Source organism: Hemiscyllium ocellatum, chromosome 2 (genome assembly GCF_020745735.1).
Source record: "Hemiscyllium ocellatum isolate sHemOce1 chromosome 2, sHemOce1.pat.X.cur, whole genome shotgun sequence".
Taxonomy (NCBI): Eukaryota; Metazoa; Chordata; class Chondrichthyes; order Orectolobiformes; family Hemiscylliidae; genus Hemiscyllium; species Hemiscyllium ocellatum.
Genome location: NC_083402.1, coordinates 31,991,225 through 32,016,975, shown reverse-complemented (window position 1 = coordinate 32,016,975; position 25,751 = coordinate 31,991,225). Strand labels below are relative to the sequence as shown.

General features: G+C 42.1%; 2 protein-coding genes across 3 annotated transcripts in view; both read left to right on the top strand.

Moving 5' to 3' along the window:
• Positions 1–25,497, top strand: part of LOC132827020 (interleukin-31 receptor subunit alpha-like) — a 94,924-nt gene extending 69,427 nt beyond the window's left edge. The window contains exons 8-15 of one of the 2 annotated variants that reach the window (XM_060843403.1): positions 3,509–3,728; positions 3,826–4,008; positions 13,022–13,138; positions 13,248–13,409; positions 14,196–14,339; positions 16,335–16,431; positions 20,540–20,621; positions 24,046–25,497. In XM_060843403.1, the coding sequence (XP_060699386.1) occupies positions 3,509–3,728; positions 3,826–4,008; positions 13,022–13,138; positions 13,248–13,409; positions 14,196–14,339; positions 16,335–16,431; positions 20,540–20,621; positions 24,046–24,426 (1,386 nt within the window). In that variant the 3' untranslated portion in view covers positions 24,427–25,497. Of the gene's footprint in view, positions 1–3,508; positions 3,729–3,825; positions 4,009–13,018; positions 13,139–13,247; positions 13,410–14,195; positions 14,340–16,334; positions 16,432–20,539; positions 20,622–24,045 lie in introns of both variants that reach the window. The other variant, XM_060843393.1, reaches the window with a different exon arrangement.
• On the top strand, positions 11,856–12,264 carry LOC132827016 (small ribosomal subunit protein eS21-like). Its single transcript, XM_060843378.1, has one exon. It carries the CDS (start codon positions 11,948–11,950, stop codon positions 12,197–12,199), a length of 252 nt encoding a protein of 83 aa, XP_060699361.1. The 5' UTR covers positions 11,856–11,947; the 3' UTR covers positions 12,200–12,264.
• Positions 25,498–25,751: the final 254 nt, after the last annotated feature.

Here is a 25,751-nt window from a genome sequence, read left to right as displayed (position 1 = left end):
ATCACTGCTGTCCTTCTTGAACAAAGAGCCCCACTGGCAATTCGCCAGTTATTTGACACCTCACCAGTGGCCATCAAAATATTAAATATCTCTACCAGGGCCCCACTAATCTCCTCCCTTACCTCCCACTGCAGCCTAGGATACGTTTAATCAGGCTCAGGAGATTTATGCATCTGTATGCCCACTAAAACATTAAACATTTCCTCCTTATTAATCCCAACATGTTCTAGAACGTTACCGTCAAAGTGGAATCCCCAGTTACAATGTCTTTCTCTTTTGTGAATACAGATGAGAAGTATTTATTTAAGACCACACCTACATTCTCTGGCTCCTTTGATTTCTAATAGGTCCCACTATTTCCCCAGTAATCTTCTTACTCTAAATATACTTGCAAAACACCTTGATCTCACCTGCCACATATTTTGTGGCCCTTCTTTGCTCACCTAATTTCCTTTTTAAGCAACTGTTACACTTTATACTTCTGATGGCCTCCCCTGTTTTTAATGTTGAGAGTGTGTTGCTGGGAAAGCACAGCAGGGCAGCTGAATTCCTGACAAAGGGCCTATGCCCGAAACATTGATTCTCCTGCTCCTCGGATACTCCCTGACCTGCTGTGCTTTTCCAGTGACACACATCTCTCACATCCATGATCCCTTGTCTTGCCCTTGCCCTTTACTCATGTAGGAACATGTTGGTCCTGAATTCTCACTAAATTGCTTTTAAATGACTCGCATTTTCCAAATGTCGCTCTCCCAGTCTATGTTGTCTCATGATATTGAAACAGACCTTCCCCAGCTTAGACAATTCTGCACTATCCTTATCCCCTTCGATAATGACTTTGAAACTTACAGAGGGGGTAGTCACTATCCCCAAAATGCTCGCCCACTGAAGCTTGACTGGCTTCATTTCCTAGGGTTAGGTCTAACACTGCACCGTCTCTAGTAGGACTATCTATGCACGGGAACAAAAAGCTCTCCTGAATGCACATTAAACATTCTACCCCATCTAATCAATTCAGACTAACACAATCGCAATTAATGTTAGCAAAGTTGTGAAATCCCCTCCAACTATCCTCCTGCTCCTCTATCTCCCACTGACTGTTGGGAGGCCTGTTTAAACACCAGCTCACGGACACCGCCTCCTACTGCCCCCTTGACCATGACCTCACCTCCCACCACCAAGCCACCATCTCCCGGACCATCCATAACCTCATCACCTCAGAAGATCTCCCATCTACCGTCTCTAACCTCATAGTCCCACAACCCTGCACCGCCCGTTTCTACCTCCTGCCCAAATTCCACAAACCTGACTGCCCCGGCCGACCCATTGTCTCAGCCTGCTCCTGCCCCACAGAACACATTTCTGCATACCTCGACACGGTCCTGTCCCCCTTAGTACAAGAACACCACACCTACGTTTGGGACACATAAGACCATAATACCTTAAGACATAGGAGTGGAAGTAAGGCCATTCGGCCCATCGAGTCCACTCCGCCATTCAATCATGGCTGATGGGCATTTCAATTCCACTTACCCACATTCTCCCCGTAGCCCTTAACCCACGCCCTCCACCTCCTCCATGATTTTCGCTTTCCCAGTCCCCAACACCTTATCTTCACCATGGACATCCAGTCCCTGTACCTCCGTCCCCATCACGAAGGACTCAAAGCCTTCGCTTCTTCCTTTCCTGCCGTACCAACCAGTACCCTTCCACTGACACCCTCCTTCGACTGACTGACCTGGTCCTCACCCTGAACAATTTCTCTTTCCAATCCTCCCACTTCCTCCAAACCAAAGGAGTAGTCATGAGCACCCGCATGGGCCCCAGCTATGCCTGCCTCTTCGTCAGATATGTGGAACAGTCCATCTTCCGCAGCTACACTGGCACCACCCTACACTTTTTCCTCCGCTACATCGATGACTGTATCGGCGCTGCCTCGTGCTCTCACGAGGAGGTTGAACAGTTCATCCACTTTACCAACACCTTCCACCCCGACCTCAAATTTACCTGAACCGTCTCAGACTCCTCCCTCCCCTTCCTAGACCTTTTCATTTCTATCTTGGGCGACCAAATCAACACGCATATTTACTACAAACCGACCGACTCCCACAGCTACCTAGACTACACCTCGTCCCACCCTGCCCACTGTAAAAATACCATCCCATACTCCCAATTCCTTCGTCTCCGCCGCATCTGCTTCCAGGAAGACAGTTCCAATACCGTACAACCCAAATGGCCTCCTTCTTCAAAGACCGCTATTTCCCCCCAGACGTGATCACCGATGCCCTCCACCACATCTCCTCCACTTCCCACTCCTCCGCCTTTGAGCCCAGCCCTCCAATCGCCATCAGGGCAGAACCACACTGGTCCTCACCTACCACCCCACCAACCTCCACATACATCGCATCATCCGTCATCATTTCCGCCACCTCCAAACGGACCCCACCACCAGGGATAGATTTCCCTCCCCTCCCCTATCAGTGTTCCAAAAAGACCACTCCCTTCATGACTCCCTCATCAGGTCCACACCCCCCACCAACCCAACCTCCACTCCCAGCACCTTCCCCTGCAACCGCAAGAAACGCAAAACTTGCGCCCACACCTCCCCCATTACTTCCCTTCAAGACCCCAAAGGATCCTTCCATATCCACCACAAATTCACCTGCACCTCCACACACATCATTTACTGCATTCGCTGCACCCAATGTGACCTCCTCTATATTGGGGAGACAGGCCGCCTACTTGCGGAATATTTCAGGGAACACCTCTGGGACACCCAGACCAACCAACCCAACCACCCCGTGGCTCAACACTTCAACTTCTCCTCCCATTCCATCAAGGACATGCAGGTCCTTGGACTCCTCCTTCGCCAGACGATAGCAACACGACGGTTGGAGGAAAAGCGCCTCATCATCCGCCTAGGAACCCTCCAACCACAAGGGATGAACCTAGATTTCTCCAGTTTCCTCATTTCCCCTCCCCCCACCTTGTCTCAGTCAAATCCCTCAAACTCAGCACCGCCCTCCTAACCTGCAATCTTCTTCCTGACCTCTCCGCCCCCACCCCCACTCCGGCCTATCACCCTCACCTTGACCTCCTTCCACCTATCGCATTTCCAACGCCCCTCCCCTAAGTCCCTCCTCCCTACCTTTCATCTTAGCCTGCTGGACACACTTTCCTCACTCCTGAAGAAGGGCTCATGCCCAAAACGTCGATTCTCCTGCTCTTTGGATGCTGCCTGACCTGCTGCGCTTTTCCAGCAACACATTTTCAGCTCTATTTATAATCCCAACAAAGTAAGCCACCTTTTTTTTATTGTTAAGCTCTGCCCAGATGGCTTCATTTGAAGATCTTTCTAGGATGCCCTCCCTCATTACTGCAGTGATAGTTTCCTTTATCAATACTATAATGCCCCCATTCCACATTCTTTTCACCCTAGGCTAACTTAAGATGTGAAGCTGTTCAAGCAACTCCTGTCAACTATTTTTCATAGAGTGTATTCTTTCAGAGTGCAGCCACAGCCAACAGTACAATTGTGCAAGGATACAATATTACAATTGAAAGGATACCCACAAACCAAAGTTATGACATCCAATCATTTGAAACATTCAGCAAAGAATGTGTCTTCATCCTTTCACAAGCATGTTTCAAATTCCGAGTGCTTGCCTACAATTCAGCCAGTTTCTCACCTGCAAATGAAATCATTCTCCCATCTTTTAATCAAATGAGTAAGTATCATCTAAGATATATTTAATTCATCTTGTTGTGAAAGTTACTTACTGCATGATTTTTGGACCTTAAGTGTAATACTTCAACTTAATGCAGGTCTAAACAACAGGATTAATGCCACTCCCCAAGGGAACAACAGCATTTTAATTAGCTGGAACTCGGATGTGAACAGGCAGACGAGAGTTTACATTATTGACTGGGGTCCTGTCATTGGGAATAAGGCACACATTCAATGGTCAAAAAGAATAAAAAAGAATCGTCTCAATTTCACTTTGAAAGGTGAGCTTGCTCTTTCCAGCCTTACAATTTATTTACAAATACAGTGTCCATTTTGGAAGCAGAAAGCTTAACTTACATCCAAATATCAATGTGGATTCAATTTTTCTTTTGCTATTGGTATGTCTGTACTCATCTAAGCTGAAGGTAAATTGAACTTCATGATGTGCAACAGAAAGAAACAAAGTTCTTGTCAATTGAAAGAGATGTCAGACAGTTTGGTGCTCAGGACATGTGACTCAATCTCAAAGAATTCTAACTTTCTGTAATTCTGAATAGGACCTTTATCACATGAGGTTCTCCCAGTGCAATGAAGGTATATGAAGTAAGCAGGCAGCATAGAGTAACAAAGCTTAACATCTTGGGCCAATGACAACAGAATCTAGATTAGAATTGATAAACTCAATTTATTTCGCAGCCTTACCACAGAAACAAACAGCCAGCTTTGTGTTTGAAGTGAATCAAAGTCTCTGAGTATTCTTTCTTCCTAGAATGACCCATGATCTGAATAACTGAGTATTATATTTCAAAGAACTGAGAATCACAGAATGAGAATTACAGAACAGAGGAGGCAATACACTTCCTTGTGTTTGCACTGGATCTCCAAATGAGCATTCTAGTTTCTCATCACTGGAACTAGTCTTACAAACGTCTCCTTACACACACACTACCCAGTGCACTCACACTCTTTTAAAAACGTGGCACCTAGAACTGTATGCAGAATTCCAGCTGAAGTCTAACTAGTGTCTTCTACAAGATCAGCATAACCTCCTTGCTTTCATACCCTATGGCCCTATTAACTTGCTGTTTAGACCTGTCCTTCTGTTCTTCTATCTCATTAAATTTGCACCCTTCATCTTGCCTTGTCCCTCCATGATCTTCCTACTAAAATGAATCACTTTACATTTCTTAGCGTTGAACCTCAACTGACACCAACTTGTCTATTTCCTTTTGAAGTTTGCGCTATCCACCTTACATTTCACAATGACTCTAAGATTTCTATCATCCATAAATTTTGAAAATGTGCATGTTGCATCAAGATCTAAGTCATTGACATATATCAGAATGTACAAAGGTCAGAACAGTTCCCCAGCCCAAACATTACTCTCAGCCCATTTCACACCATGTTGCCACTGTCCCTTTTATTTCATGAACATTACAATACCTCTGTCGGTGCAAAACTGTCTCAGTACTGAGCAAGTTCATCAATTTACATTTTACTACATAAGTCCCTGGTGTGAGATTTGAACCTACAACCTCATTACTCAGAATTATGCTACCAACCGAGCTGTGGCTAACACGTTGGAACAGTATAAATCATGTGTCATCACTTTCTAAAGCAGGAGAGCATGGGAACAATGTATTTTTCAGAATGCACACAATATATAATTTTTTTAAAAAATCCCCAGACTACATGAGAGTTGATGGGGGCCAGGGAGGAGCTGATGTGAAACTTGAAAGGATTCAGAAAAGCTTTACAGGGATGTTGCCAGGGTTGGAGGAATTGAGCTATAGGGAGAGGTTGAACAGGCTGTATTTGTTTTCCATGGAGTATCGGAGGCTGAGGGGTGACCTTATAGAGGTTTACAAAATTATGAGGGGCATGATTAGGGTAAATAGACAAAATATTTTCCCTGAGATGGGGAGTCCAGAACTAGAGGGCATAGGTTTAGGGTGAGAGCGGAAAGATATAAGAGAGACCTAAGGGGCAACTTTTTCACACAGAGGGTGGTACATGTATGGAATGAGCTGCCAGAGGAAGTGGTGGAGGCTGGTACAATTACAGCATTTAAGAGGCATTTGGATGGGTGTATGAATAGGAAGGGTTTGGAGGGATATGGGCCAGGTGCTGGCAGGTGGGACTTGATTGGGTTGGGATATCTGTTTGGCAAATGAGTTGGACCGAAGGGTCTGTTTCCACGCTGTACATCTCTATGTCTCTATGACTCTCCTCTGAATGGAATGGAAGACATCCCAAGAAATTCACTGTTGTGATGAAAAATATTTAGATTGGGGGCATTTTAAGAGTCTTGTAATTATTAGATTATAAAGAGAGTTACAAGGAGAGGCTGGATAGGCTGGGATGTTTTTCACAGGAGCATAGGAGGTTGAGGGATGATCTTATAGAGGTTTATAAAATCATGAGGGGCATGAATAAGATGAATGGTGGGTGTCATTTCCCAAGGGCAGGGGATTTCAAGACTAGGGAGTGTATTTTTAAGGTGAAAGGAGAAAGATTTTAAAAAGACACTCAGAGGCATTTTTTAACGCAGAGATTGGTTGGATTGTGAAATGAACTTCCAGAAGAAGGAGTGAATGCTGGTACAGATACAATGTTTAAAAGACATTTGGATAAGTACATGAAAAAGAAATATTTGGAGGGATACGGGCCAAGTGCAGGCAGGTGGGAGGATTTTAGTTTGGGATTATAGCCAGCATTGACTGGTTTGATCAAAAAGTCTCTTGCCGTGCGGTATGACTCTATGACTGTTAAAAGGAAGTGGACAGTGGAGTCCTCCCAGAATGAGAAACAGGAGCAAATGGTGACACTTTACAAAAGAGTGCCAAAACGATCAAGCAGACCAGTTTTATTTGAGTGTAATCTAAGAAAATGGAGCTGATTATTATGAATAAATTCAAAGATTGAAGATTCAAATATTGTGCAGTGGTAACATTGTAAACAGCAGTCAACATCAATTTGGAAAGGTGAATCTTATTCGTCTAACCTCTTGAATTTCTTTGAAGAACTCGCAAGTCACGTGAACTTGATATTTCCAAACACAGAGGAGCAGCAGTTGATAAAGCTGATGCAGTGCTGCATTGTTCAGCCAGAATATGGTGAACAGGTTCAAACTGTAAAGGATAGTTCATTATTATTGTCTTGCTATGGTCATAAATACATAGAAGTGCTCTGATGCTGTGAAATGGAAGCCAAGAATCATGGTAGGAAACTTAAATGTGAATAATATTCAGACTTTAAATGTCAGCTTGGGACAGCTAGAGTTCACAGGAAGAAGTGTTAATCTGCCATTTCAGAAGAATAGGAATAAGTCATCTCCATATGGAATGCCTGGCACAAAGTACATTATCACTAAGGCAATTTATTTTTGCCTCTGTCGTATCATCTGACTCTGCTCCTGCCACATTCCGCCCGCTGCAGACTTAATTATTCCAATGCACCCCCAGCCCACTCCCAGGCTCTCTTCCCCCAGACGTTTGAGTGAGGTTTAATGAAGCCTCTTCACTGGAGAGCCTCATAATGCCCTCCTGACCAATTTAAACCATGCCAAGCCACCACTAATTGGTTCTAAGCACACACTCTGCCATTAGAAATCCAGTTCAGGCAAATCCACTATTAGTGACTGTTCCCTATACAGTGTAGGGTCTGAACCCCCATTAATCTTGACTTCAAGGCCGCAACCCAAAAGACAAAATCTTGCTGCTCATGTTAACGGTCAAAGTTATAGATTCATAGAATTTTACACTGCAGAAGGAGGCCATTTCACACATCGTATCTGTACTGGCTCTCAAAAGAGCTCCCCAGATAGTCCCATTCTCTAGTCCAATCTCTATAGCCCTCTAAATAAATCACTTTCAAGTATATCTCCCCCAAATCTCTTTTGAAACCTTGTGTAGAAACTGTCTCCACCATTCTCCCAGGCAGCACATTCCAAATCCTAACAGCTCTGAGTAAAGAAGTTTCTCCTGATGTCATTCCTAGCTCTCTTGCTGACAACCTTGAAATTGGGATGAATAGTTACTGACATACCAACTAGTGGAAACAAAATGTCCTTCTTTAACCTATCAAATAAGGTCACCTCTTAGTCTTCTCTGCTCCAAGGATAATAAACCCAATTTCTCTAATTTTTACTTGTATCTAAAATCCCTCATTCCTGGTATAATTCTAGTACATCACCTCTACACTCTCTCCATGGCTTTAAGATTCTACCTTAAATAAGGTGCCCAGAACTGAATGTAATATTCCAAATGTGGTCTGACCAATGATTTGTGGAGGGGTAGCATCACTTCCTTACTTTTATACACTGTGCCTTTATTTATAAACCCAAGGATCCTATATGTTCTCTTAGCAGCAGATAGTGAATAGAGGGATATGGGCCACTTGGAGGCAATAGGTTTTTAGTTTAGGAAAGTCATCATGCATTGGCACAAGCTGGGTGGGCCAAAGGGCCTGTTCCTTACTGAATTGTTCTTTGATATTAACTCACCTGGCCACATTCAGTGAATCATGTGCAGTGATAGACATACATTCCCTTAAAGAAGCAAAGGTTATAAAATTGTTTATTACACCTTCATGCTCATCCTGAATTCCCTTGCAAAGGAGGTGGTGAGCTATTTACTTGTCCCTTTGTGTAAGTAAATCTTGAGTGTTGTTAGAGAGAGAGTTCTAGGATTTTAATCCAACACCAGAGATGGAAAGTACATTTCCAAGTCAGGATAGTCTGTGGCCTGAAGGAGACCATGCCTTTGTTTGTATAGGCGGCAGAGTTTACAGCTTTGGAAAGTACTGGTGAAAATTGCTGAAGTTTGTCCTGTATGCCTTAGTGGAGTGATTATCCATAACAGCTGTGCTGCCAAAGCAAGTGACATCAGCTGGGCTGCAGGAAGCAGTTCTGATGTCTCCAGGCTGGAGTCAAGGGAGCTGGGAATAAGAGGGAGGCAGAGATGGCAGCAGAGACTAGGCACATAGACTTCATAAACATGTTGGATGAGCAACAAATCCTGAAAAGGAACTTACAATCATGCCAATTGGAGATGTTCCCAGAGTTAATAGGTTAATGGTCACCATCTTTATTGAGAAGGCTGCACTTAGTCCTCTCTGGGTGTGATGCTTCAAGCAAAGGAGCCCTTCCCACATCCCACAAATGAATTTAAAAATGAATCTATTTTCCCTTGAAGCTCAAAGGCATTACCATAGCCAGAGCTTCTACATCTGACCATGCCACCTTTGAGACTGGCTTCTGTTTCCCGATGATACATCTGTGGGGATATGTGTTCTTGTTGACAGTATTCGCAGTCTATGGTACACACAACTGTGCATTAGTGATGGAAGAATTCCATGTTAAATGTGGCGGATGTGTTAATCAACATGGCTGCTCTCTCGTGGATTATGGGACTCTTGAGAGGTATAGAAGGTACGCTCCGCCTGGCAAGTGGAGAGTATTGCAACAGATTCCTGACTTATGAACAGGTTTTGGACAGACAAGAGATGAGTGTCTTGTCACAGAACCTCTGACTTGTTCTTGTAGCCAAAGTATTTACATGGCAGATTCAGTTCCGTTTCAATCAATGGCAACTAGCAGAATGTTAATAGTATGGGTGTTGGCTATGGTAATGCCTCTGAGCTTCAAGGGAAAATAGATTCACTTTTAAATTCATTTGTGGGATGTGAGCATCGCTGGGCTGGCCAGCTTTATTGCTTGTCCATAGTTGCTCATGAGAACATAGAACATAGAACATTACAGCGCAGTACAGGCCCTTTGGCCCTCGATGTTGCGCCGACCTGTCATACCAATTTCTATCCTCCAATCTTCTGGCACTGTTTCTGTAGACAATGACAATTTAAAGATCAATGCCAAAGGCTCAGCAATCTCCACCCTGGCTTCCCAGAGGATCCTAGGATAAATCCTATCCATGGTAATGAGCTGCTTTCTTGAACTGTTGCAGTCCATGTACTGGAGGTTGACCCACAGTGCCATTAGGGAGGGAATTCCAGGATTTTGACCTAGCAACAGTGAAGGAACAGTGATACATTTCCAAGTCAGGATGGTGAGTGGCTTGGAGGGCAACTTGAAGGTGGTGATGTTCCCATGTATCAGCTGCCCTTGTCCTTCTCGATGGAAGTAGTCATGGATTTGGAAGGTGCTGTCTAAGAATCTTTGGGGAATTTCTGTAGTACATCTTGTGAATAGTACACATTGCTGCTACTGGGCGTCAATGGTGAAGGGAGTGGATGCTTGTGGAAGTTGTATCAATTAAGCAGGCTGCTTTGGCCTGGATGGTATCAAACTTCTTGAGTGTTGTTGGGGTTTCACTCATCCAGGCAAGTGGGGACTATTCCATTGTACTCCTGACTTGTGCTTTGTAGATGGTGGAAAGGTTTCGGGGAGTCAGAAATTGCCCAGGTTTTCTTGCATTTAAACATTGACTGCTTCAGTATCTGAGGAATTGCGAATGGTGACTTGTGCAATCATTGGAGAACATCCCCCAATTTGACCTTATGATGGAGGGAAAGTCATTGATGAAGCAGCCAGGACTTCTGGTTGCAGGGCAAGTGTTCAGCATGGGACTGAATCGAACTGGAGGTGGGTCCATTGGTGAAGAGATGGTGCTTAAAGGATGGTGACTCCCACATTGGTGGATCTAGTGCAAGCAGCAGCGAGATGATGGAGGGCTGTCTTTCAGTTTGCTCCTTTTACTCTTTTTATTCTTAAACTATTCAAAATAGCAGCAGCTCACAGTGACTATTGAAGATTTTCACTGTCCTTTACTGTATTATTCATAATTTAATTATTCATTCAATAAATGGTTCATCGTTGACAGTTAAATTACCAATGTAAATTTGACACCAAGCCACATATTGGGACAAAGGACATAAAGCTTCATCAAGATGCAGGTTTGAAGGAGCATCTCTGTAAAGGAAAGGGAGGGACAGGAACAAATTCCAGGGACTGGATATCAACAGGTGAAGGCATGGCCACCAATGATTATACTTAGGTGCGCACAGTTACCTGAATTAGAGGGATACAAAGATCTGAAAGGTTGTGTGGCTGAAGGTGATCACAGAGATAGAAAGGGTTGCGACCACATAGGGATTTGAAAGGATGAAGATCTTAATATCAAGGTGCTGCTTAACCAGAAGCCATTGTGAATCAGCGAACACAGGGGAGATGGGTGATTGGGACTGGTGTAAGGCAAGACAATCGCTGCAGAGCTTCGATAAGCTCAAACATCTGAGGGAGAGAACCTGGGAGTGGGCTGGGAGTGCATTGGAATAATTAAGTCTGCAGCGGGCGGGATGTGGCAGGAGCAGAGTCAGATGATACAACAGAGGCAAAAATAAATTGTCTTAGTGATAATGTGCTTTGTGCCAGGCATTCCATATGGAGATGACTTATTCCTATTCTTCTGAAATGGCAGATTAACACTTCCTCCTGTGAACTCTAGCTGCTCCAAGCTGACATTTAAAATCTGAATATTATTCACATTTAAGTTTCCTATCATGATTCTTGGCTTCCATTTCACAGCATCAGAGAAATATCTGCATTATTTATCATTTTTCCACCAAGTGTTCGGGGAATTTCAGCAACACAAGAAGCTAAGAGCAGCCATCAGCTCCTGCTAAGTGACTGAGGATTTGAGGATTACTGAGTTCCTCACAGATAGCCACTATCTCATACCGAGGGCTAACAAATCCTAAACCCTGACCTGCTGGAAGCCATTCTGTCACACCAAAACCATGTTAGATTAATCAGGACAAGGAAATGATTTATCTTCTGGTGGATGTAATTAAAAGGAGTTGAATTCTGTCTCTGGAGCATTCAAACATAACAGGTCAGAAAGCACGTTCTACACCTCATTCAAAAGAAAATCAGCCTGGCTAAAATTATATTTCTGTTTTACATCAGGCCAGTGTTGAAATTCTGCCCTGTGCTCTCCATGTTAAGGGATAAAAAAAATACAAAGGTTGAAAAAACAAAAACCAACTGATGTGTGTAGTGATCGTAATGAGGTCAGCCAGGTGGACCTGATAGAATATTGGTTAACAGAGCTGTTAACCTGGTCCAATCAGGGAGCCCTGGCTGACAGATATAAACAGAAGTGTTGCCTTTTCGGCGGCCGCCATTCTGAGCGGTGGATCTCTGCGTAATAGCTGAATTAAAATCCAGCCTCTGAAGAAAATCACAATTTGTAAAAAACCAACATGCAGAACGATGCTGGTGAATTTGTTGATCTTTACGTTCCATGTAAATGCTCTGCAAGCAGCAGAATTATTGCTGCAAAGGACCATGCTTCCATTCAAATCAACATTGCTGAGGTTGACAAAGTAACAGGAAGATTTAATGGTCAGCATAAAACCTATGCTATCTGTGGAGTTATCCGCAGAATGGGCGAATCAGATGATTGTATCTTGTGGCTGGCTAAGAATGATGGCATTGTGGCCAAAGTTGTCTAACAAGCTGAAGGCTAGTTATGAAAAGTTTCATGTTTGTATAGAAATAAAAATTTGAGCAAAAAAAAAATAAACAGAAGTGTTTTCACTGTGTCTCACACCTGCACACAACTTGAGTGCTGGGGAAAAAATAAGTACTTCCACAGTTAGGCGGTAGTGTGGGGGTAATTTTAAAAAAAAATTAAAAACAGGAGTGTAAAGGGTTCTGCTCACTCTGAGAGCTGGCTCTGAGGAAGCTGGATCAGGATCAAGGACTCTCCACATGTAAATAAGGGGTGACGTGGTGATGGGATACCAGCCTCCGTGGATTTATTTCAAGGGGAAAAGCTCTAGTGATGTGAAAGGATCATGCTTGGTTTGAGCCAAAACATTAACTTGCCTTACTCCTTCAGTGCCAGCTAACATGATGTGCTTTTGACATAACAGATGCTGTATTTGAAGATAAATTAAGAATGGCAATAACCTATTTATGGAGTCTTCATTGTGGATAGTCTTTAACAATAACCTAACACTTCTAATCCTCCAACTCCAACCCTATTGCCCACTGTGGTGAAAGTGCCTGTATTTGGCACTTTTTATTGATTGCCAGACTAAGATTAACAATCCATCATATAGAGTCATAGAGATATACATCACAGAAACAGACCCTTCGGTCCAACTTGTCCATGCCGACCAGATATCCCAATCTAATCTAACCAGCACTTGGCTCATATCCCTAAAAGAGGAAGCCTCTATTCTACCAAGCTCTTGCATTTTTAATCTGTTATTTGATTTTTTTTGAAATTGCTGACTCTTCATGACATGAAACTGTTTTCTACGAAGCAGATACCTTTAAGCCGAAGCAACGCTACAGAATAATGTTACACAGCAAGACAAAAAAGATTCCCATGAACAATACAGAGAAAACCATTGGGGTGGTTGATGTTTACACATTGGAAGGAAGTATGTTGAATCAAATCTCTGCGTATTTCTATTATAACTTGACATTCATGTATTTAAAAGAAACAAGAATTCTAAATAGGTGTACATTTGAATTTTCTTTTGATTCAAGCACCAAGAATTGGTCCCAGTAATATTACTGTCACCAATATTTCCAAAACCTCTGCAATGATAAGATGGAATCCAATACCTGAAGATGAATGCCAAGGTTTTCTTCAAGGTTACAAGATTTTCTATTGTGTGATCAAGTCTGCTGTCGGAAACACATATTCACGTAAGATTAAAATAAGTTTCAATTGAAACTTCATACGAATTCATACCTTTAATGCACTGAACTCTTGGTATTCATGTGTTTTAAGTATTTAATCCACACAATAAAGTCAAAACTGTCAGGGAATATTTTATGGTATGGGAAGATCATCGAATAAGATTTAACAGTGAAGGCAATTGGTAAATAATAATTTAACCTGAAATTTGCTCTGATTCTTAGGCACAGATTCATGTAATCTGGGCAGAGGAAAGTGGAGGAATTTGGGATGGAAACCTCTTCTCTGTGGTACAGCCCATTTCTGATCTTGATGCCGATTTCTGAATGAGCTAGATGCTTTTATTGGCTTCTCCCGCCATCTTGATATCACTGTGAGAGGCCGGACTACAGGAACAGATTTCCGCTTGTTTCACCAATTCCATTTTTACTTTGGGTGATTCCAGGTGGTGTTGCTGGGGACCAAAATGTCACTTTATAATAGTGATTGATTGAAGAGGCATTAATTACATTTAAAGGTCAGGCAACTAAAGTGAAGCTGTAAAAACTCGGCCAGTTTAGCTCGTCTGACATTGCATGCCACCCTTCAACAGAGCAGTAACTCTGATATTCAAAAGATGATCAGGGCACCTATGAACTATAAGATCATGTCATGTCCCTAGAATTTGGGATGATGTAAGCAATAGGCAGAGCTGATGGGTTAAAGACTCAATCAGCCTTACCACCAGCAGTGCAGTGACTTAGGCCTTTCTACGCTGTTGTCTTGCTAATCTGTTGTCATTTTGTACTTTGCAGCCATTTCAGTGAACTCTTCTACAACGTTTTACATGCTCACAGGACTGTTGCGAAAGACTCTCTACACTGTACAAATCTCAGGATATACGAAAGCAGGAGAAGGAATCAGAAGCAAAGCAGTGTCCTTTGACACAAAAGAATACAGTAATTTTAATAAATGCTGTTTTAAGGTTTATGAATGCAGCACTTTAAGATATCAGTTACAACAAATTTATTTTCCCAATTACTTATCATAAGGTAACATGCAATTAGAACACATAGAAGCCCAAAAGATCATGATGCATGGATTCTTTATTCCACTGGCATTACATTATTAAAAACAGGAACAGAAATTAAAGTTAAACAATGGGTATTTACATGGAATAAAACTTGTGGCTTATATTGGGTTGAAGAGTTCTTCCGGGAGCCCTCCTTCCCCCAACAATGTTCTTTTTTCCCCAAGAGGATGTCCATTCAACTTACCTTGCCTTCCTTCATCATCACTGCTTCCTGGTGGAGGTCTTGGTACAATTGCTCAAGTTCCCTTGCTCACTGCCTTTTTTCACTGTCGTGACCTGATGCTGGAGGTAGCATTACATTTCCCTTTCAAATAATCCTTGACTTCTTTGTCAGTCAAAAATCTAACTCAGGCTTGAATAAAATGTAAAGATCCAGCCTCCACCTTCTAAAGTAGAGATTTCCAAGATCTAACGATCCTCTGCAAGAAAACTTATTCTCCCTATTTCTGCTTTAAAAAGAGTCCTTTCATTTTTAAACCACGTCCTGTAGTTCTAGTCTCCATTGTAAGAGGAAACATCCTTCCAGTGTCCACTGTCTCTAATCTCTTTCAGATCTATAAATTTCAATAAGATCACCCCTCATTCATCTCAACTGTAATGGATATTGGCCTGACTTTTTCAAACCTTCTTTGAAATTCAGAGTAAATCAGTGAATAATTATATTACTTACAGTGTGGAAACAGACACTTCGGCCCAACAAGTCCACACCGACCCACTGAAGCGCAACCCATGCGCCTACATTTACCCCTTCACCTAACACTACAGGCAATTCAGCATGGCCAATTCACCTAACCTGCACATTTTTGGACAGTGGGAGGAAACCGATGCACCCAGAGGGGGGGTGCCACACAGACACAAGGAGAAGCACCCAGAGGGAACCCACACAGACACGGGGAGAATGTGCAAACTCCACTCAGACAGTCCCTGGGGCGGGAATTGAACCTGGGTCTCTGGCACTGTGAGACAGCAGTGCTAACCACTGTGCCACCGTGCCACTGCTCTTCATCCCAATAATGTGTTGTGGTCTTGGGGTAAGGTGGGGTGTGTTTGTGTGTGTGGGGGCGGGGGGGGGGGGGGTGTAATTTGGGTAATTCAGAAGTAATTCTACACAACCTTTTAGAAAATTCACAACCAAAGTTAAAAAACAAAAAAAAGGATCTCTTGAAAGAATGGCACTTAATAAGCAATTGATATTAATGCTACATATAATAAATATTAATGAATACAGTAAGCTGCTATATGTCTACAAACTATTTCACTAAATGCTTTAACACTTTCCATTCATTATTTCAGTTATTTCTAATGTGAGGAAAAGGGAAATGCTGATTCCATGGTAATGTCACTAGGATAGTAATCCAGAGGATCTGGGCACATGGTTTTACACTCACCATGGCAATGATGGAATTTAACTTAATGAAATCTGCAAGTTAAAGCCAGCCTCAGAGATGGTGACCAGGAAGCAATCAGTAATTCTTTTAAAACCCCATCCGATTCACTGATGTCGTTTAGGGAAGAAATTCTGCCATCTTTATCTTGTCTGGTCTACTTATGACAGCAGATATACTGTAGTGTGACTGATATGTAAATGCTGATCTAGAATGATGTAGCACGCCATTCAGTTCAAGGGCAATTAGAGACAGGCGATAAATGTTGTAGTTGGTTTTTGCCAATCACACTCACATCCCATTACAATATTTAAGGAGGTCCTATTTGTAAACTCCATTAATCTGCACACTTCACAGCTCAGTCAAATTTAGGTAGATTCAAATAACGTAAATAATTCATTGATGTTCTGTAAATACCTGGAAGCGATTTCTGATAGAACCCTCCCTAATTGTTTTGTTTTCTTTTTAAACAACAGACGATGGTGAAATTAAAGCAATAGCTGTTGGTATCAGCATTACAATAATCATTTTTGTGTTTCTGGTGACATGGCGATGTTTATTCCTCTTTAGAAGGTGAGAAATTTTATGAAAATTAAACTTTTAAAGTGCTTCATTTTTTCCAGCATGATATTACGCATTGCTTTGCACTATACTGATTATAATGAATCGGAATGGTCTTAGAAACTTGGCAGGTCATTGGGGATAAGAAGATCAAAATTATTTTTGAAGAGAACTCACTCAGTGAAACAATATACATTTTTGGAGCTCCTTTCAGATCCCCATGTTTCCTGATGAAGGGCTCTGGCCCGAAACGTCGAATTTCCTGTTCCTTGGATGCTGCCTAACCTGCTGTGCTTTAACCAGCAACACATTTTCAGCTCAGATCCCCATGTCAGTCAGAGACACCATAGTCCCTCCCAAAGTATCACTTTCACAGTTGCCAATATTAATAATTGGGTGTTGGTTGGCATGTAGCAAATTGCAATTGGCCCTTTTCATCTGGTTAAATTGGGTTGAATAAACACTATTATGGAGACATCCTCTCTCTATCCCTCTTGTGGGGTAGTGCTACTATCCCTATCTCTAGGTTAGAAGATCCAGCTGTTCACATCTGTCATAACATGCCTGAACAGTTTGATTGGAAGCATTTATATATCCTCCCTTTTCTTCTTCAAAAAAGTGTGATAGAATCTTTCTGGATCCATTAGATCAGGCAGCCAGAGCTTTGCATAATATCTCATCTGAAACTTGGCTCCTCCAATTGCACAGCACACAACTGGAATTCAACTCTGAAGTGTCAACTTCAATGCTGCTGTCAAGTCCTGAATAGATCTGAACGTAATGTTTTGAATCAATGGGGATCAGCCTGCCACTGAGTCAATCTGATGCTGAGAGTATAATCATTAATGTTACCTGCACAAACTGTGGAACAAAGGGGAGAAAAATCTTTTGCAGTTGCACATTGTAGTAGTTCATTCATTCATGCTGCTCCTGAAAGGAGGCTTTGGTTGTTGTTGGCTAATCCTTCCTCCTGAGCTGTTTCATTGGCCAGTTTTGTCATAGAGTCATAGTCAAACAGCACGGAAACAGGCCCTTTGGTCCAACCAGTCCGTGCTGACCATAATCCCAAACTAAACTAGTCCTACCTGCCTGTTTCTGACCAAGATCACTCCAAAATTTCCTATCCATGTACTTATCCAAATGTCTTTTAAATGCTGTAATTGTACCTGCATCTGCCATTTCCTCGAAGTTCATTCGACATGCGAACCACCTGTCAATGGTGGCTTCCATTTCCTTCCACCTTCGGGGTGAGGAGGCAGATCCTGAGTCTGCCTCAGCCAAAGGACTGTTGAGTTAGTTCATTGTGTATATTCAAGACTGAGTGGGTCAGGGTTATGGGGGGGAGAAAGGCGGGACAGTGGATTTGATGATTACCAGATCAACTATGATCTCTTATAATGGCAGAACAAACATGATGGGCTGAATGGCCTGTTTCTGCTCCTACGTCTTATGGTCTTAACTGATGACACTATGCACCAAATGTTTTTGTCATTAATTAACAACGTGGCTTAGACTGAATGGAACTTACCAGCTGACATAGATAAAACTTAAAGATGTTCCCTGATGAAAACTACAGCATGTGGTAAGATCAAGTTAACTTGGTTACAAGAGGAACAAAACTGGCAGCTTAAAAGTAGGGATTTAGATATTTCAGATGCAAGAGAGAGGAATGTAAAGGAAGTGAGGGAGTTATATTTCTGTATAAGGAGAATATGGCAGCTATACTGAGGGAGGACAGCTTGCCGGCTCATCCAGGGAGGTGATCTGTGTTAAGCTCAGAATAGAAAGAGTGCAATTACATTAATGGGATGGTACTATAGACCTCCCATAAGCCATGGGTGTTAGAGCATCAGATATGTGGACAGTTTATTGAAAATGTGAAAATAGCAGGGTTGCTGTGGTGGGTCATTTTCATCTCCCCAAATATTGATTGGGGCTCACTTAGTTCCGGGGACTTGGATTGGACAGGCCTTGTTCAGTGTGTCCCAGATGGTTTTTTCGAAGCAATATGTAACAGGTCCAACTCCGGAAGGGGCCATATTAGACCTGGTGTTGGGGAATTAGGCCAGCCAGATGATCAGAATTTCAGGAACAGTGACTATAATTCTGTAAGTTTTAAGATACTTATGGATAAGAATAACAGTAGTCTTCAGGTGAAAGAACTAAATTGTGAGAAGGCTACCACAAAGTTCGGCAGGAGCTGGGGAATACAGATTTGGGGTGGCAATTTGAAGATGAATCCACATGTGGCACGTAGGAATCTTTTGAAGGCCAGTTGATTAGAGCTCAGGACTAGCATGTACCTGTGAAAGTGAAGGATAAGAATGGCAAGATTCAAGAACATTGAATGACAAGAGAATTGATGACCTTAGTCTGAAAGAAATATACATAAGGTTTAGGAAACTGAAGACAGGCAGAGCCCTTGAAGAATATAATGAAAGAAAGAACTTAAAAAAGGAATTAGGAGGGCTAAAAGGATCCATGAAATGACAGGATGAAGGAAATTCACAAGGCTTTTTATATAGGTGTAGGAGACTAGCTAGGACAAGGGTAGGTTGCAGCTGATACTAGTACTGCTTTATCCAAGTGGTGCAAAATAGAAGTAAAGTGGCCTCACAAAATTCATCTAAACAGTGGCAGATTATACAAATAACCTGCTTGATTGGTGCCTTTTCCAACCCCCTAAGCTTTATTCCCTTCACCACCTATGAATAGTGGTGTCAGTGTGCACCATTTATAAGATACACAGCAGCAATTCACCAAGGATCCTTCAACAGCGCCTTCCAAAATTCATGAGCTTCACCACCCAGAAGAAGAAAGGAAACAGCCACCACCTACAAACTCCCCCTGGCGCCATACACCATTCTGACTTGAAAAAAAGGATATTATCAAGCCGGAGAGGGTTCAGAAGAGATATACCAGGATTTGATGGGTATAGAAGGCTTGAGTTATAAAGAAAGGCTGGATAGGCTGGGACCTTTTTTCACTGGAGCATAGGATGTTGAGAAGTGACTTGTTGGAAGTCTGTAAAATAATGAGAGGAATAGATAGAGTTGATGGTAGTTATCTTTTCCCCATGATGGGGACTTTCAAGAGCAGGGGGCAAGGTGAGAGGCGAGAAGTCATAAGAGACAAATATTTTTACACAGAGGATAGTTCAAATGTGGAATGAACTTCCTGAAGAAGTGGTGGATGTGGGTACAATTACAATGTTTAAAAGTTAGAAATCATACAACACCAGGTTATAGTCCAAAGGGTTTATTTGGAAGCACTAGCTTTCGGAGCACTGCTCCTTCATCAGATGGCTGGGAGCCGAGCTCGGAAAGCTGTGCTTCCAAATAAACCTGTTGGGCTATAGCCTGGTTTTGTGTGATTTCTAACTTTGTCCCCCCCAGTCCAACACCGACTCCTCCACATCAACACTTAAAAGACCTTTGGATGGATCATGAAAAGGAAAGGTTTAGAGGAGTATGGACCAGGACCAGGAGCAGGCAGATGGGACTAGTTTAGTTTGGGATTATGGACTGGTTGGGCTGAAGGTCCGTTTCCGTGCTGTGTGACTCTATGACTATATCATTGTTCCTTCACTGTCACCATGTTCAAAATCCTGGAACCTCTTACTGAAGAGGGCTGTGGGTCTACCAACATCACATGGCACACAGTGGGCCCAGAAAGCAACTCAGTTGTCCTCCTTGTCGCGGCACAGTGGTTAACACTACTGTCTCACAGCGCCTGAGACCGGGTTCAATTCCCGACTCAGGCGACTGACTATGTGGAGTTTGCACGTTCTCCCCGTGTCTGCGTGGGTTTCCTCCGGGTGCTCCGGTTTCCTCCCACAGTCCAAAGATGTGCGGGTCAGGTGAATTGGCCATGCTAAATTGCCCGTAGAGTTAGGTAAGGGGTAAATGTAGGGGTATGGGTGGGTTGCGCTTCGGCGGGTCAGTGTGGACTTGTTGGGCCGAAGGGCCTGTTTCCACACTGTAAGTAATCTAATTCAATAACTAGGGATGGTAATGGTCTAGTCAGCGATGCCCACATCCCATGAAAGATGTTTTAAAAATCTGTTTATTTATAGCCATTGTAAAATTAAAATTAACATTGCAAATTACTCTAATTTTAGAATAAAGGAAATATTTTGGCCAAGTATACCGAACCCTGGAAACAGTTATGTAATCCGGATTATAGGAAAAGATTCCTTGCTGGTATGTAAATGGTTTCTGCGTCATTTTATTTTTATTGCCACTCACTGGGTTTTTATTATATAATGTCCTCCATTCAATATCAGTGTTAATATTTTACATTCCTTCAGGGAATAAATGTGCCACCTAATAAAAATCTTCATGAGATACATTATCATTGATCTGTGAGGAAAAGGATTCTGCCATGTGAAATGTACTTGCTAATGCTGGTGATACTCCTAAGCTTTATTGTGAAATCACATGAAAGGCACTATGTTGTTATGGTATTTTAAGACTGCCAGTTAGTCTCAGATAAATGGAACATCTACTATGCTGAGACATATTGCAGCTCAAAAATCAGCCACATATTTATAATTGCCACATTTGCGCAAACAACACAGTACTCTGAGATTGGGAGGACAAAAGATGCTCTATTTGATCTCAAACCATTGTGTCTATCAATCAATGAATGGGAAGAGATGGTTAGATGTTTTTGAAGTACTGTTACCAAAGAAAAATGACACCATTAAAGGAGCAAATTAAAGAAATCGTGGTTTGGCTGCTTTGCAGGCACCAAGAGCAATCTCTTGTTTAAAGAACCTGAATGAGGGAAACGATATTGGGAAGAAGAGGGGACTTGGCATTGAGGAAGGTGAGGGAACTGCTGAGAGGCAAGTCCCTCCCCTTTCCCCTTCGCGTCCTTGCTGTTGGGCCCTCCCCTTCAGCCCACCTCCCGCTACCACTCACCTCTGGTTTAGGATTCTGTGCATTCTAGGCCTTGGATGTGTATTAAACAGGCAATAGCCACTTGCTCTTCAATAGAACTTCTACTGGTTGGCAACTCAGTGAACTCAGTGAGATTTATAATCCTGGGATCCTTTATCCTGGGGGAAAACGCAGAGCTGGTCTGTTAAGCTCCTGATTGGCACATAACGTAGCCAGTTTCCTGAAGCAATTCTGAACTCTCACTGGTTCTCACCTTTACAAGATGTTATCCCATTACCTGTTTAAGTCTGGAGAAAGGTAGCACAGTGGCTCAGTGGTTAGCACTGTTACCTCACAACACTAGAGACCTGGGTTTGATTCCAGCTTTGGGCAACTATTTGTGCCAAGTTTACATGTTCTCCCCTGCTCAAAGATGTGCAGTTTGGTGAACTGGCTATACTAAAATGCCCCATAATGTTCAGGGATGTGTAGATTAGCCATGGGAAATGCAAGATGATAGGATGGGTCTGTGTGGGATGGTCTTCAGAAGATCAATATGGACTCGATGCACTGAATGGTGTGCTTCCATGCTATACAGATTCTATAAAAAAGATGCCTGACCCTGCTCTGCATCTCAAAGCTTTTTCTGAATTTTTTATTACACCACTTTACTGTCTTATTCAAACATGGATATATATATATATCAGTAGAAAAGTGTACATAACCACACAAAAAGATAATTAAATGTTAAAAATTTCAATAAAACAGCTCCCTCAAAAATAGTGTTTTCAGAAAACATTAATGCACTTCTGATCTTCTACTGTGACAGGAAGACTTTTTATATTTCTCTGATTCGTGAAAACCTGCATCCTTTGATCCCTTTGCACCCAAGCTCTATACCCAACTCCTTAAAATTATATAATTTTTGGCCTTGACAATTTCTGTAGTAGCCAATTCCATAGGCTGAACACTTCCTGGGTGAAGAAACTTCCCCTTGTCTCAGTCCTAAATGGTTTACCCAGAATTCTTAGACTAAGACTCCAGGTTCAGAACTCCCTTGCCAACAGGTACATCCTTCCTGCATCGACCCTGTCTAGTCCTGTTAGAATTTTATAGGTTTCTGCAAGATCCCCCCTCATTCTTCTAAGTACTAGTGAATATAATACTAAGCAATTAAATCTCTCCTTATACAGCAGTCTTGCCATCCTAGGAATCGGTCTGGTATACCCTTGCTGCACTCCCTCTTTGCAAGAATATCCTTCTTCAGATAAGGAGACCAAAACTACACACAATATTCCAGATGTGGTCTCACCAAGGCCTTGTATATTTACAGGGAGAAAGTGAGGACTGCAGATGCTGAAGATCAAAGCTGAAAATGTGTTGCTGGAAAAGCACAGCAGGTCAGGCAGCATCCAAAGAGCAGAAGAATCGACGTTTCGGGCATGAGCCCTTCTTCAGGAATGAGCCCTGAAGAAGGGTTCATTCCTGAAGAAGGGCTCATGCCCGAAACGTCGATTCTCCTGCTCTTTGGATGCTGCCAGACCTGCTGCACTTTTCCAGCAACTCATTTTCAGCCTTGTATATTTACAGCAAGACATCCATTCTCCTGTGTTCCTGTAGTAATAAAATTTACAGCCCATCGAATTGTTCTGCTGCATTTTTTTGACTCAATGGGGAAACATATGTCCTTGACATGCCTTATATTTTAGTGCTAAAAAATAAATTTAGTGCAGGTGAGACTTTTTTGTTGTCGGTGTGATAGCTCAGATCTCATCTCCTTTGAAAGATTGGAGCTCCTCACTTCTAAGTATCTATGGTGTCTATTTGAAACAGGCATTAGGCACTTTGAATGTGCAAATCAGGACTCTATCGCAATCACTTACAACAGTGGCAAGAGATTAGCTTCCACGGTGATCTAAACAGCAGAGTAGCATGACTGGAATTTTTGCATGAAGTGAACAATTAATTGAACCATTTGTTAGTGGACGCTACAACAAATTTATAAGAGCCCTCAGGAAATCATGTTAATAATTGTTTATTTTATACAAATACAGGAGGAACCAGTCTTACCACCATGAAGTGTAAAGCTAGCTTTGATAATTTACAAATAACCCCAAGCTTTGCACAAAACCTGCCAACACACATATTGCATTATCTACTGTTTTCCTACAGATTTTTCACAGATATTATCTGTATTTCACTCAAGGCTCAGGTCGATTTTCCTGCTCCTCGAGTGCTGCCTGACCCACTGTGCTTTTCCAGCACCACTCTAATCTTGATCCTGTATTTCACTTAAGGCTAGTGTTATTTTGCTGATAAGTGTAACTTTGTACTCCTCTGCAATCTGTGGTTCATATTTGCTTTTACAATATAACTGAAAATTTAATATTTAGCTAACTGGAATTGATCCAACTCCTTCACTATTGGTATTGATATTAGACTGAAACCTTGAGTTTATGGTTTGAAAATAATTTAACGTTGTCAACTGAAAAAGAAATACACATACAAACCATACAATAGGTACAGATTTCACTTTTAAATAACCAGTACTTATCCTTTGTCTCTTCTTCATTAACTCTGAGACCACATTGCTTTCTCTATCTCAATCTCTCACCCTTCCATCTTCTCAGCTCCAATATTAATATACTACCTTGTCTGTTTCTCCTATTCTCAATAAAAACATGTCTTGGAATATTATTGCCACTATGAATATACATAGTATTTTTTTCTTTTGAATTAACAGCCACAGTTGGAAAATGAGTTATTAAGCCTCAAAACAAATCCGCCTCTAATGGAGGATCTTGAAAGTCTTCATATTATTGAAGAGGTCACCAACACTTCCATCGATTGTCAGCTGCAAGAGAATGAAGAAGACAGTGTAACAGATCAGGACTCGAACAGCAATCTCAGCAACAAGCCACCATTCATCCAGGTAACTGACTACACAACGATGGAAAACTTTCGCCAAATAATTGCAGGCACTAATACTGCCATCCAGCCCAGCAGATGTGAAACAGAATTTAACAATCAACAGAATGGCTGTTTAATTCAAAGCTACATGAAACAGCAAGTCCATCAAACAAGCATACAGACACCAGGACCTATTGGGATCGCTTGTGACTGAAGATCCAGTCTTTAGATCAGAGTGGTGCTGGAAAAACACAGCAGGTCAGGCAGCATCCGAGGAGCAGGAAAATCGACGTTCGGGCAAAAGCCCTTCATCAGGACTCAACTGCTTAAAAGTCTTGATCGTGTTAAAATCGTACTGTATTCTGTATTCCCAGTAACTCTTCGGAACAAACTTCTGAAACTGGGACATTTGACGATGGTGGTGGCTATTGCAGAAACTGTTCAAATACTGATAGAAAGGCTAGTCCTTGAAATAAGCCCAACTGAACTACATTCAACAATTGCAAAGCTCTCAAAGTGTCTGTGGGATGTACATATAAAAGAAAGTTCTGTAAGGTTTTTTTTGCTGTTTGCATTTAAAGCCAGCTCTGCTGTGTCCCCACTCCTTTATGACATTTGACGACAGTGCAAGTGAATGGTGTTTAGACAGAATCTGCATTATCATTAACTCTTGGGGACAAATTTCCTAAACTGGGAGCTTCGATTGTGATTGTGACTATTGCAGAATTTGCTCAAAGAAAGACTGGTGGTTCTGCATGGTGTTTAATTTCACACATATTTTGGTATTTGTTTGCAAAAGTGAGAATTCAAAGCTGAAAGGAGTTGGTGAAATCAGGTAGAACATGTTTGGGAGATTCTGTCAGAAGGATGTGAGCCAGAACTTTGAGTTTGACAATGAAGGTGCATGAGCTGGTGGCCATTTTATGTGTGTAAAAACCAAGCTCTTATATGAGACTGTGCTTGTTTTATGCAAAGTGTCCCCCCATCATGCAAGAACATTTGGCAGTGAAGAGAATACCAAAGTATGGAGATCCAGGCATGCTGACCATTATCACACCGAGGGACCCAGTACATAAGGGATCGGTTACTGTTTGAAGAGCTGAAAAATGGTGAACAGCTCAGGGAAGTTATCTAAGTGGCTGAAAATGAAGTAGAGAATGAAAGTGTCTGGCCAATGGAGGAGAAGTACTGGCTTCCAGCATGAACCCAGCACTGAAGCCTTTCTTCAGTGAGAACAGGGCTAAACACAAATGAAACTCTCAGAAAACAACATCCAATTGTCTTTGTGTCCAGTATGTTATTACAGAGGGCTTTCGAAATAGGTCACCATACATTTGCGCAAACCTCGTAAACATAATTGATGTATCTAGAACTCAAGGTAATTTTGGTCATTCCTGTAATGGCAGTTTGAAGCATTTGCTGTGGAAATTAACATATAGCTGCTCTTTGCAAGGCATTCATAGAAACTGCTGGAAGCCTCTCTGAAACCACAAAGTGTTTTTAATGATTTCTGTGAGGTTCAGGGGAGAATGGAAGATT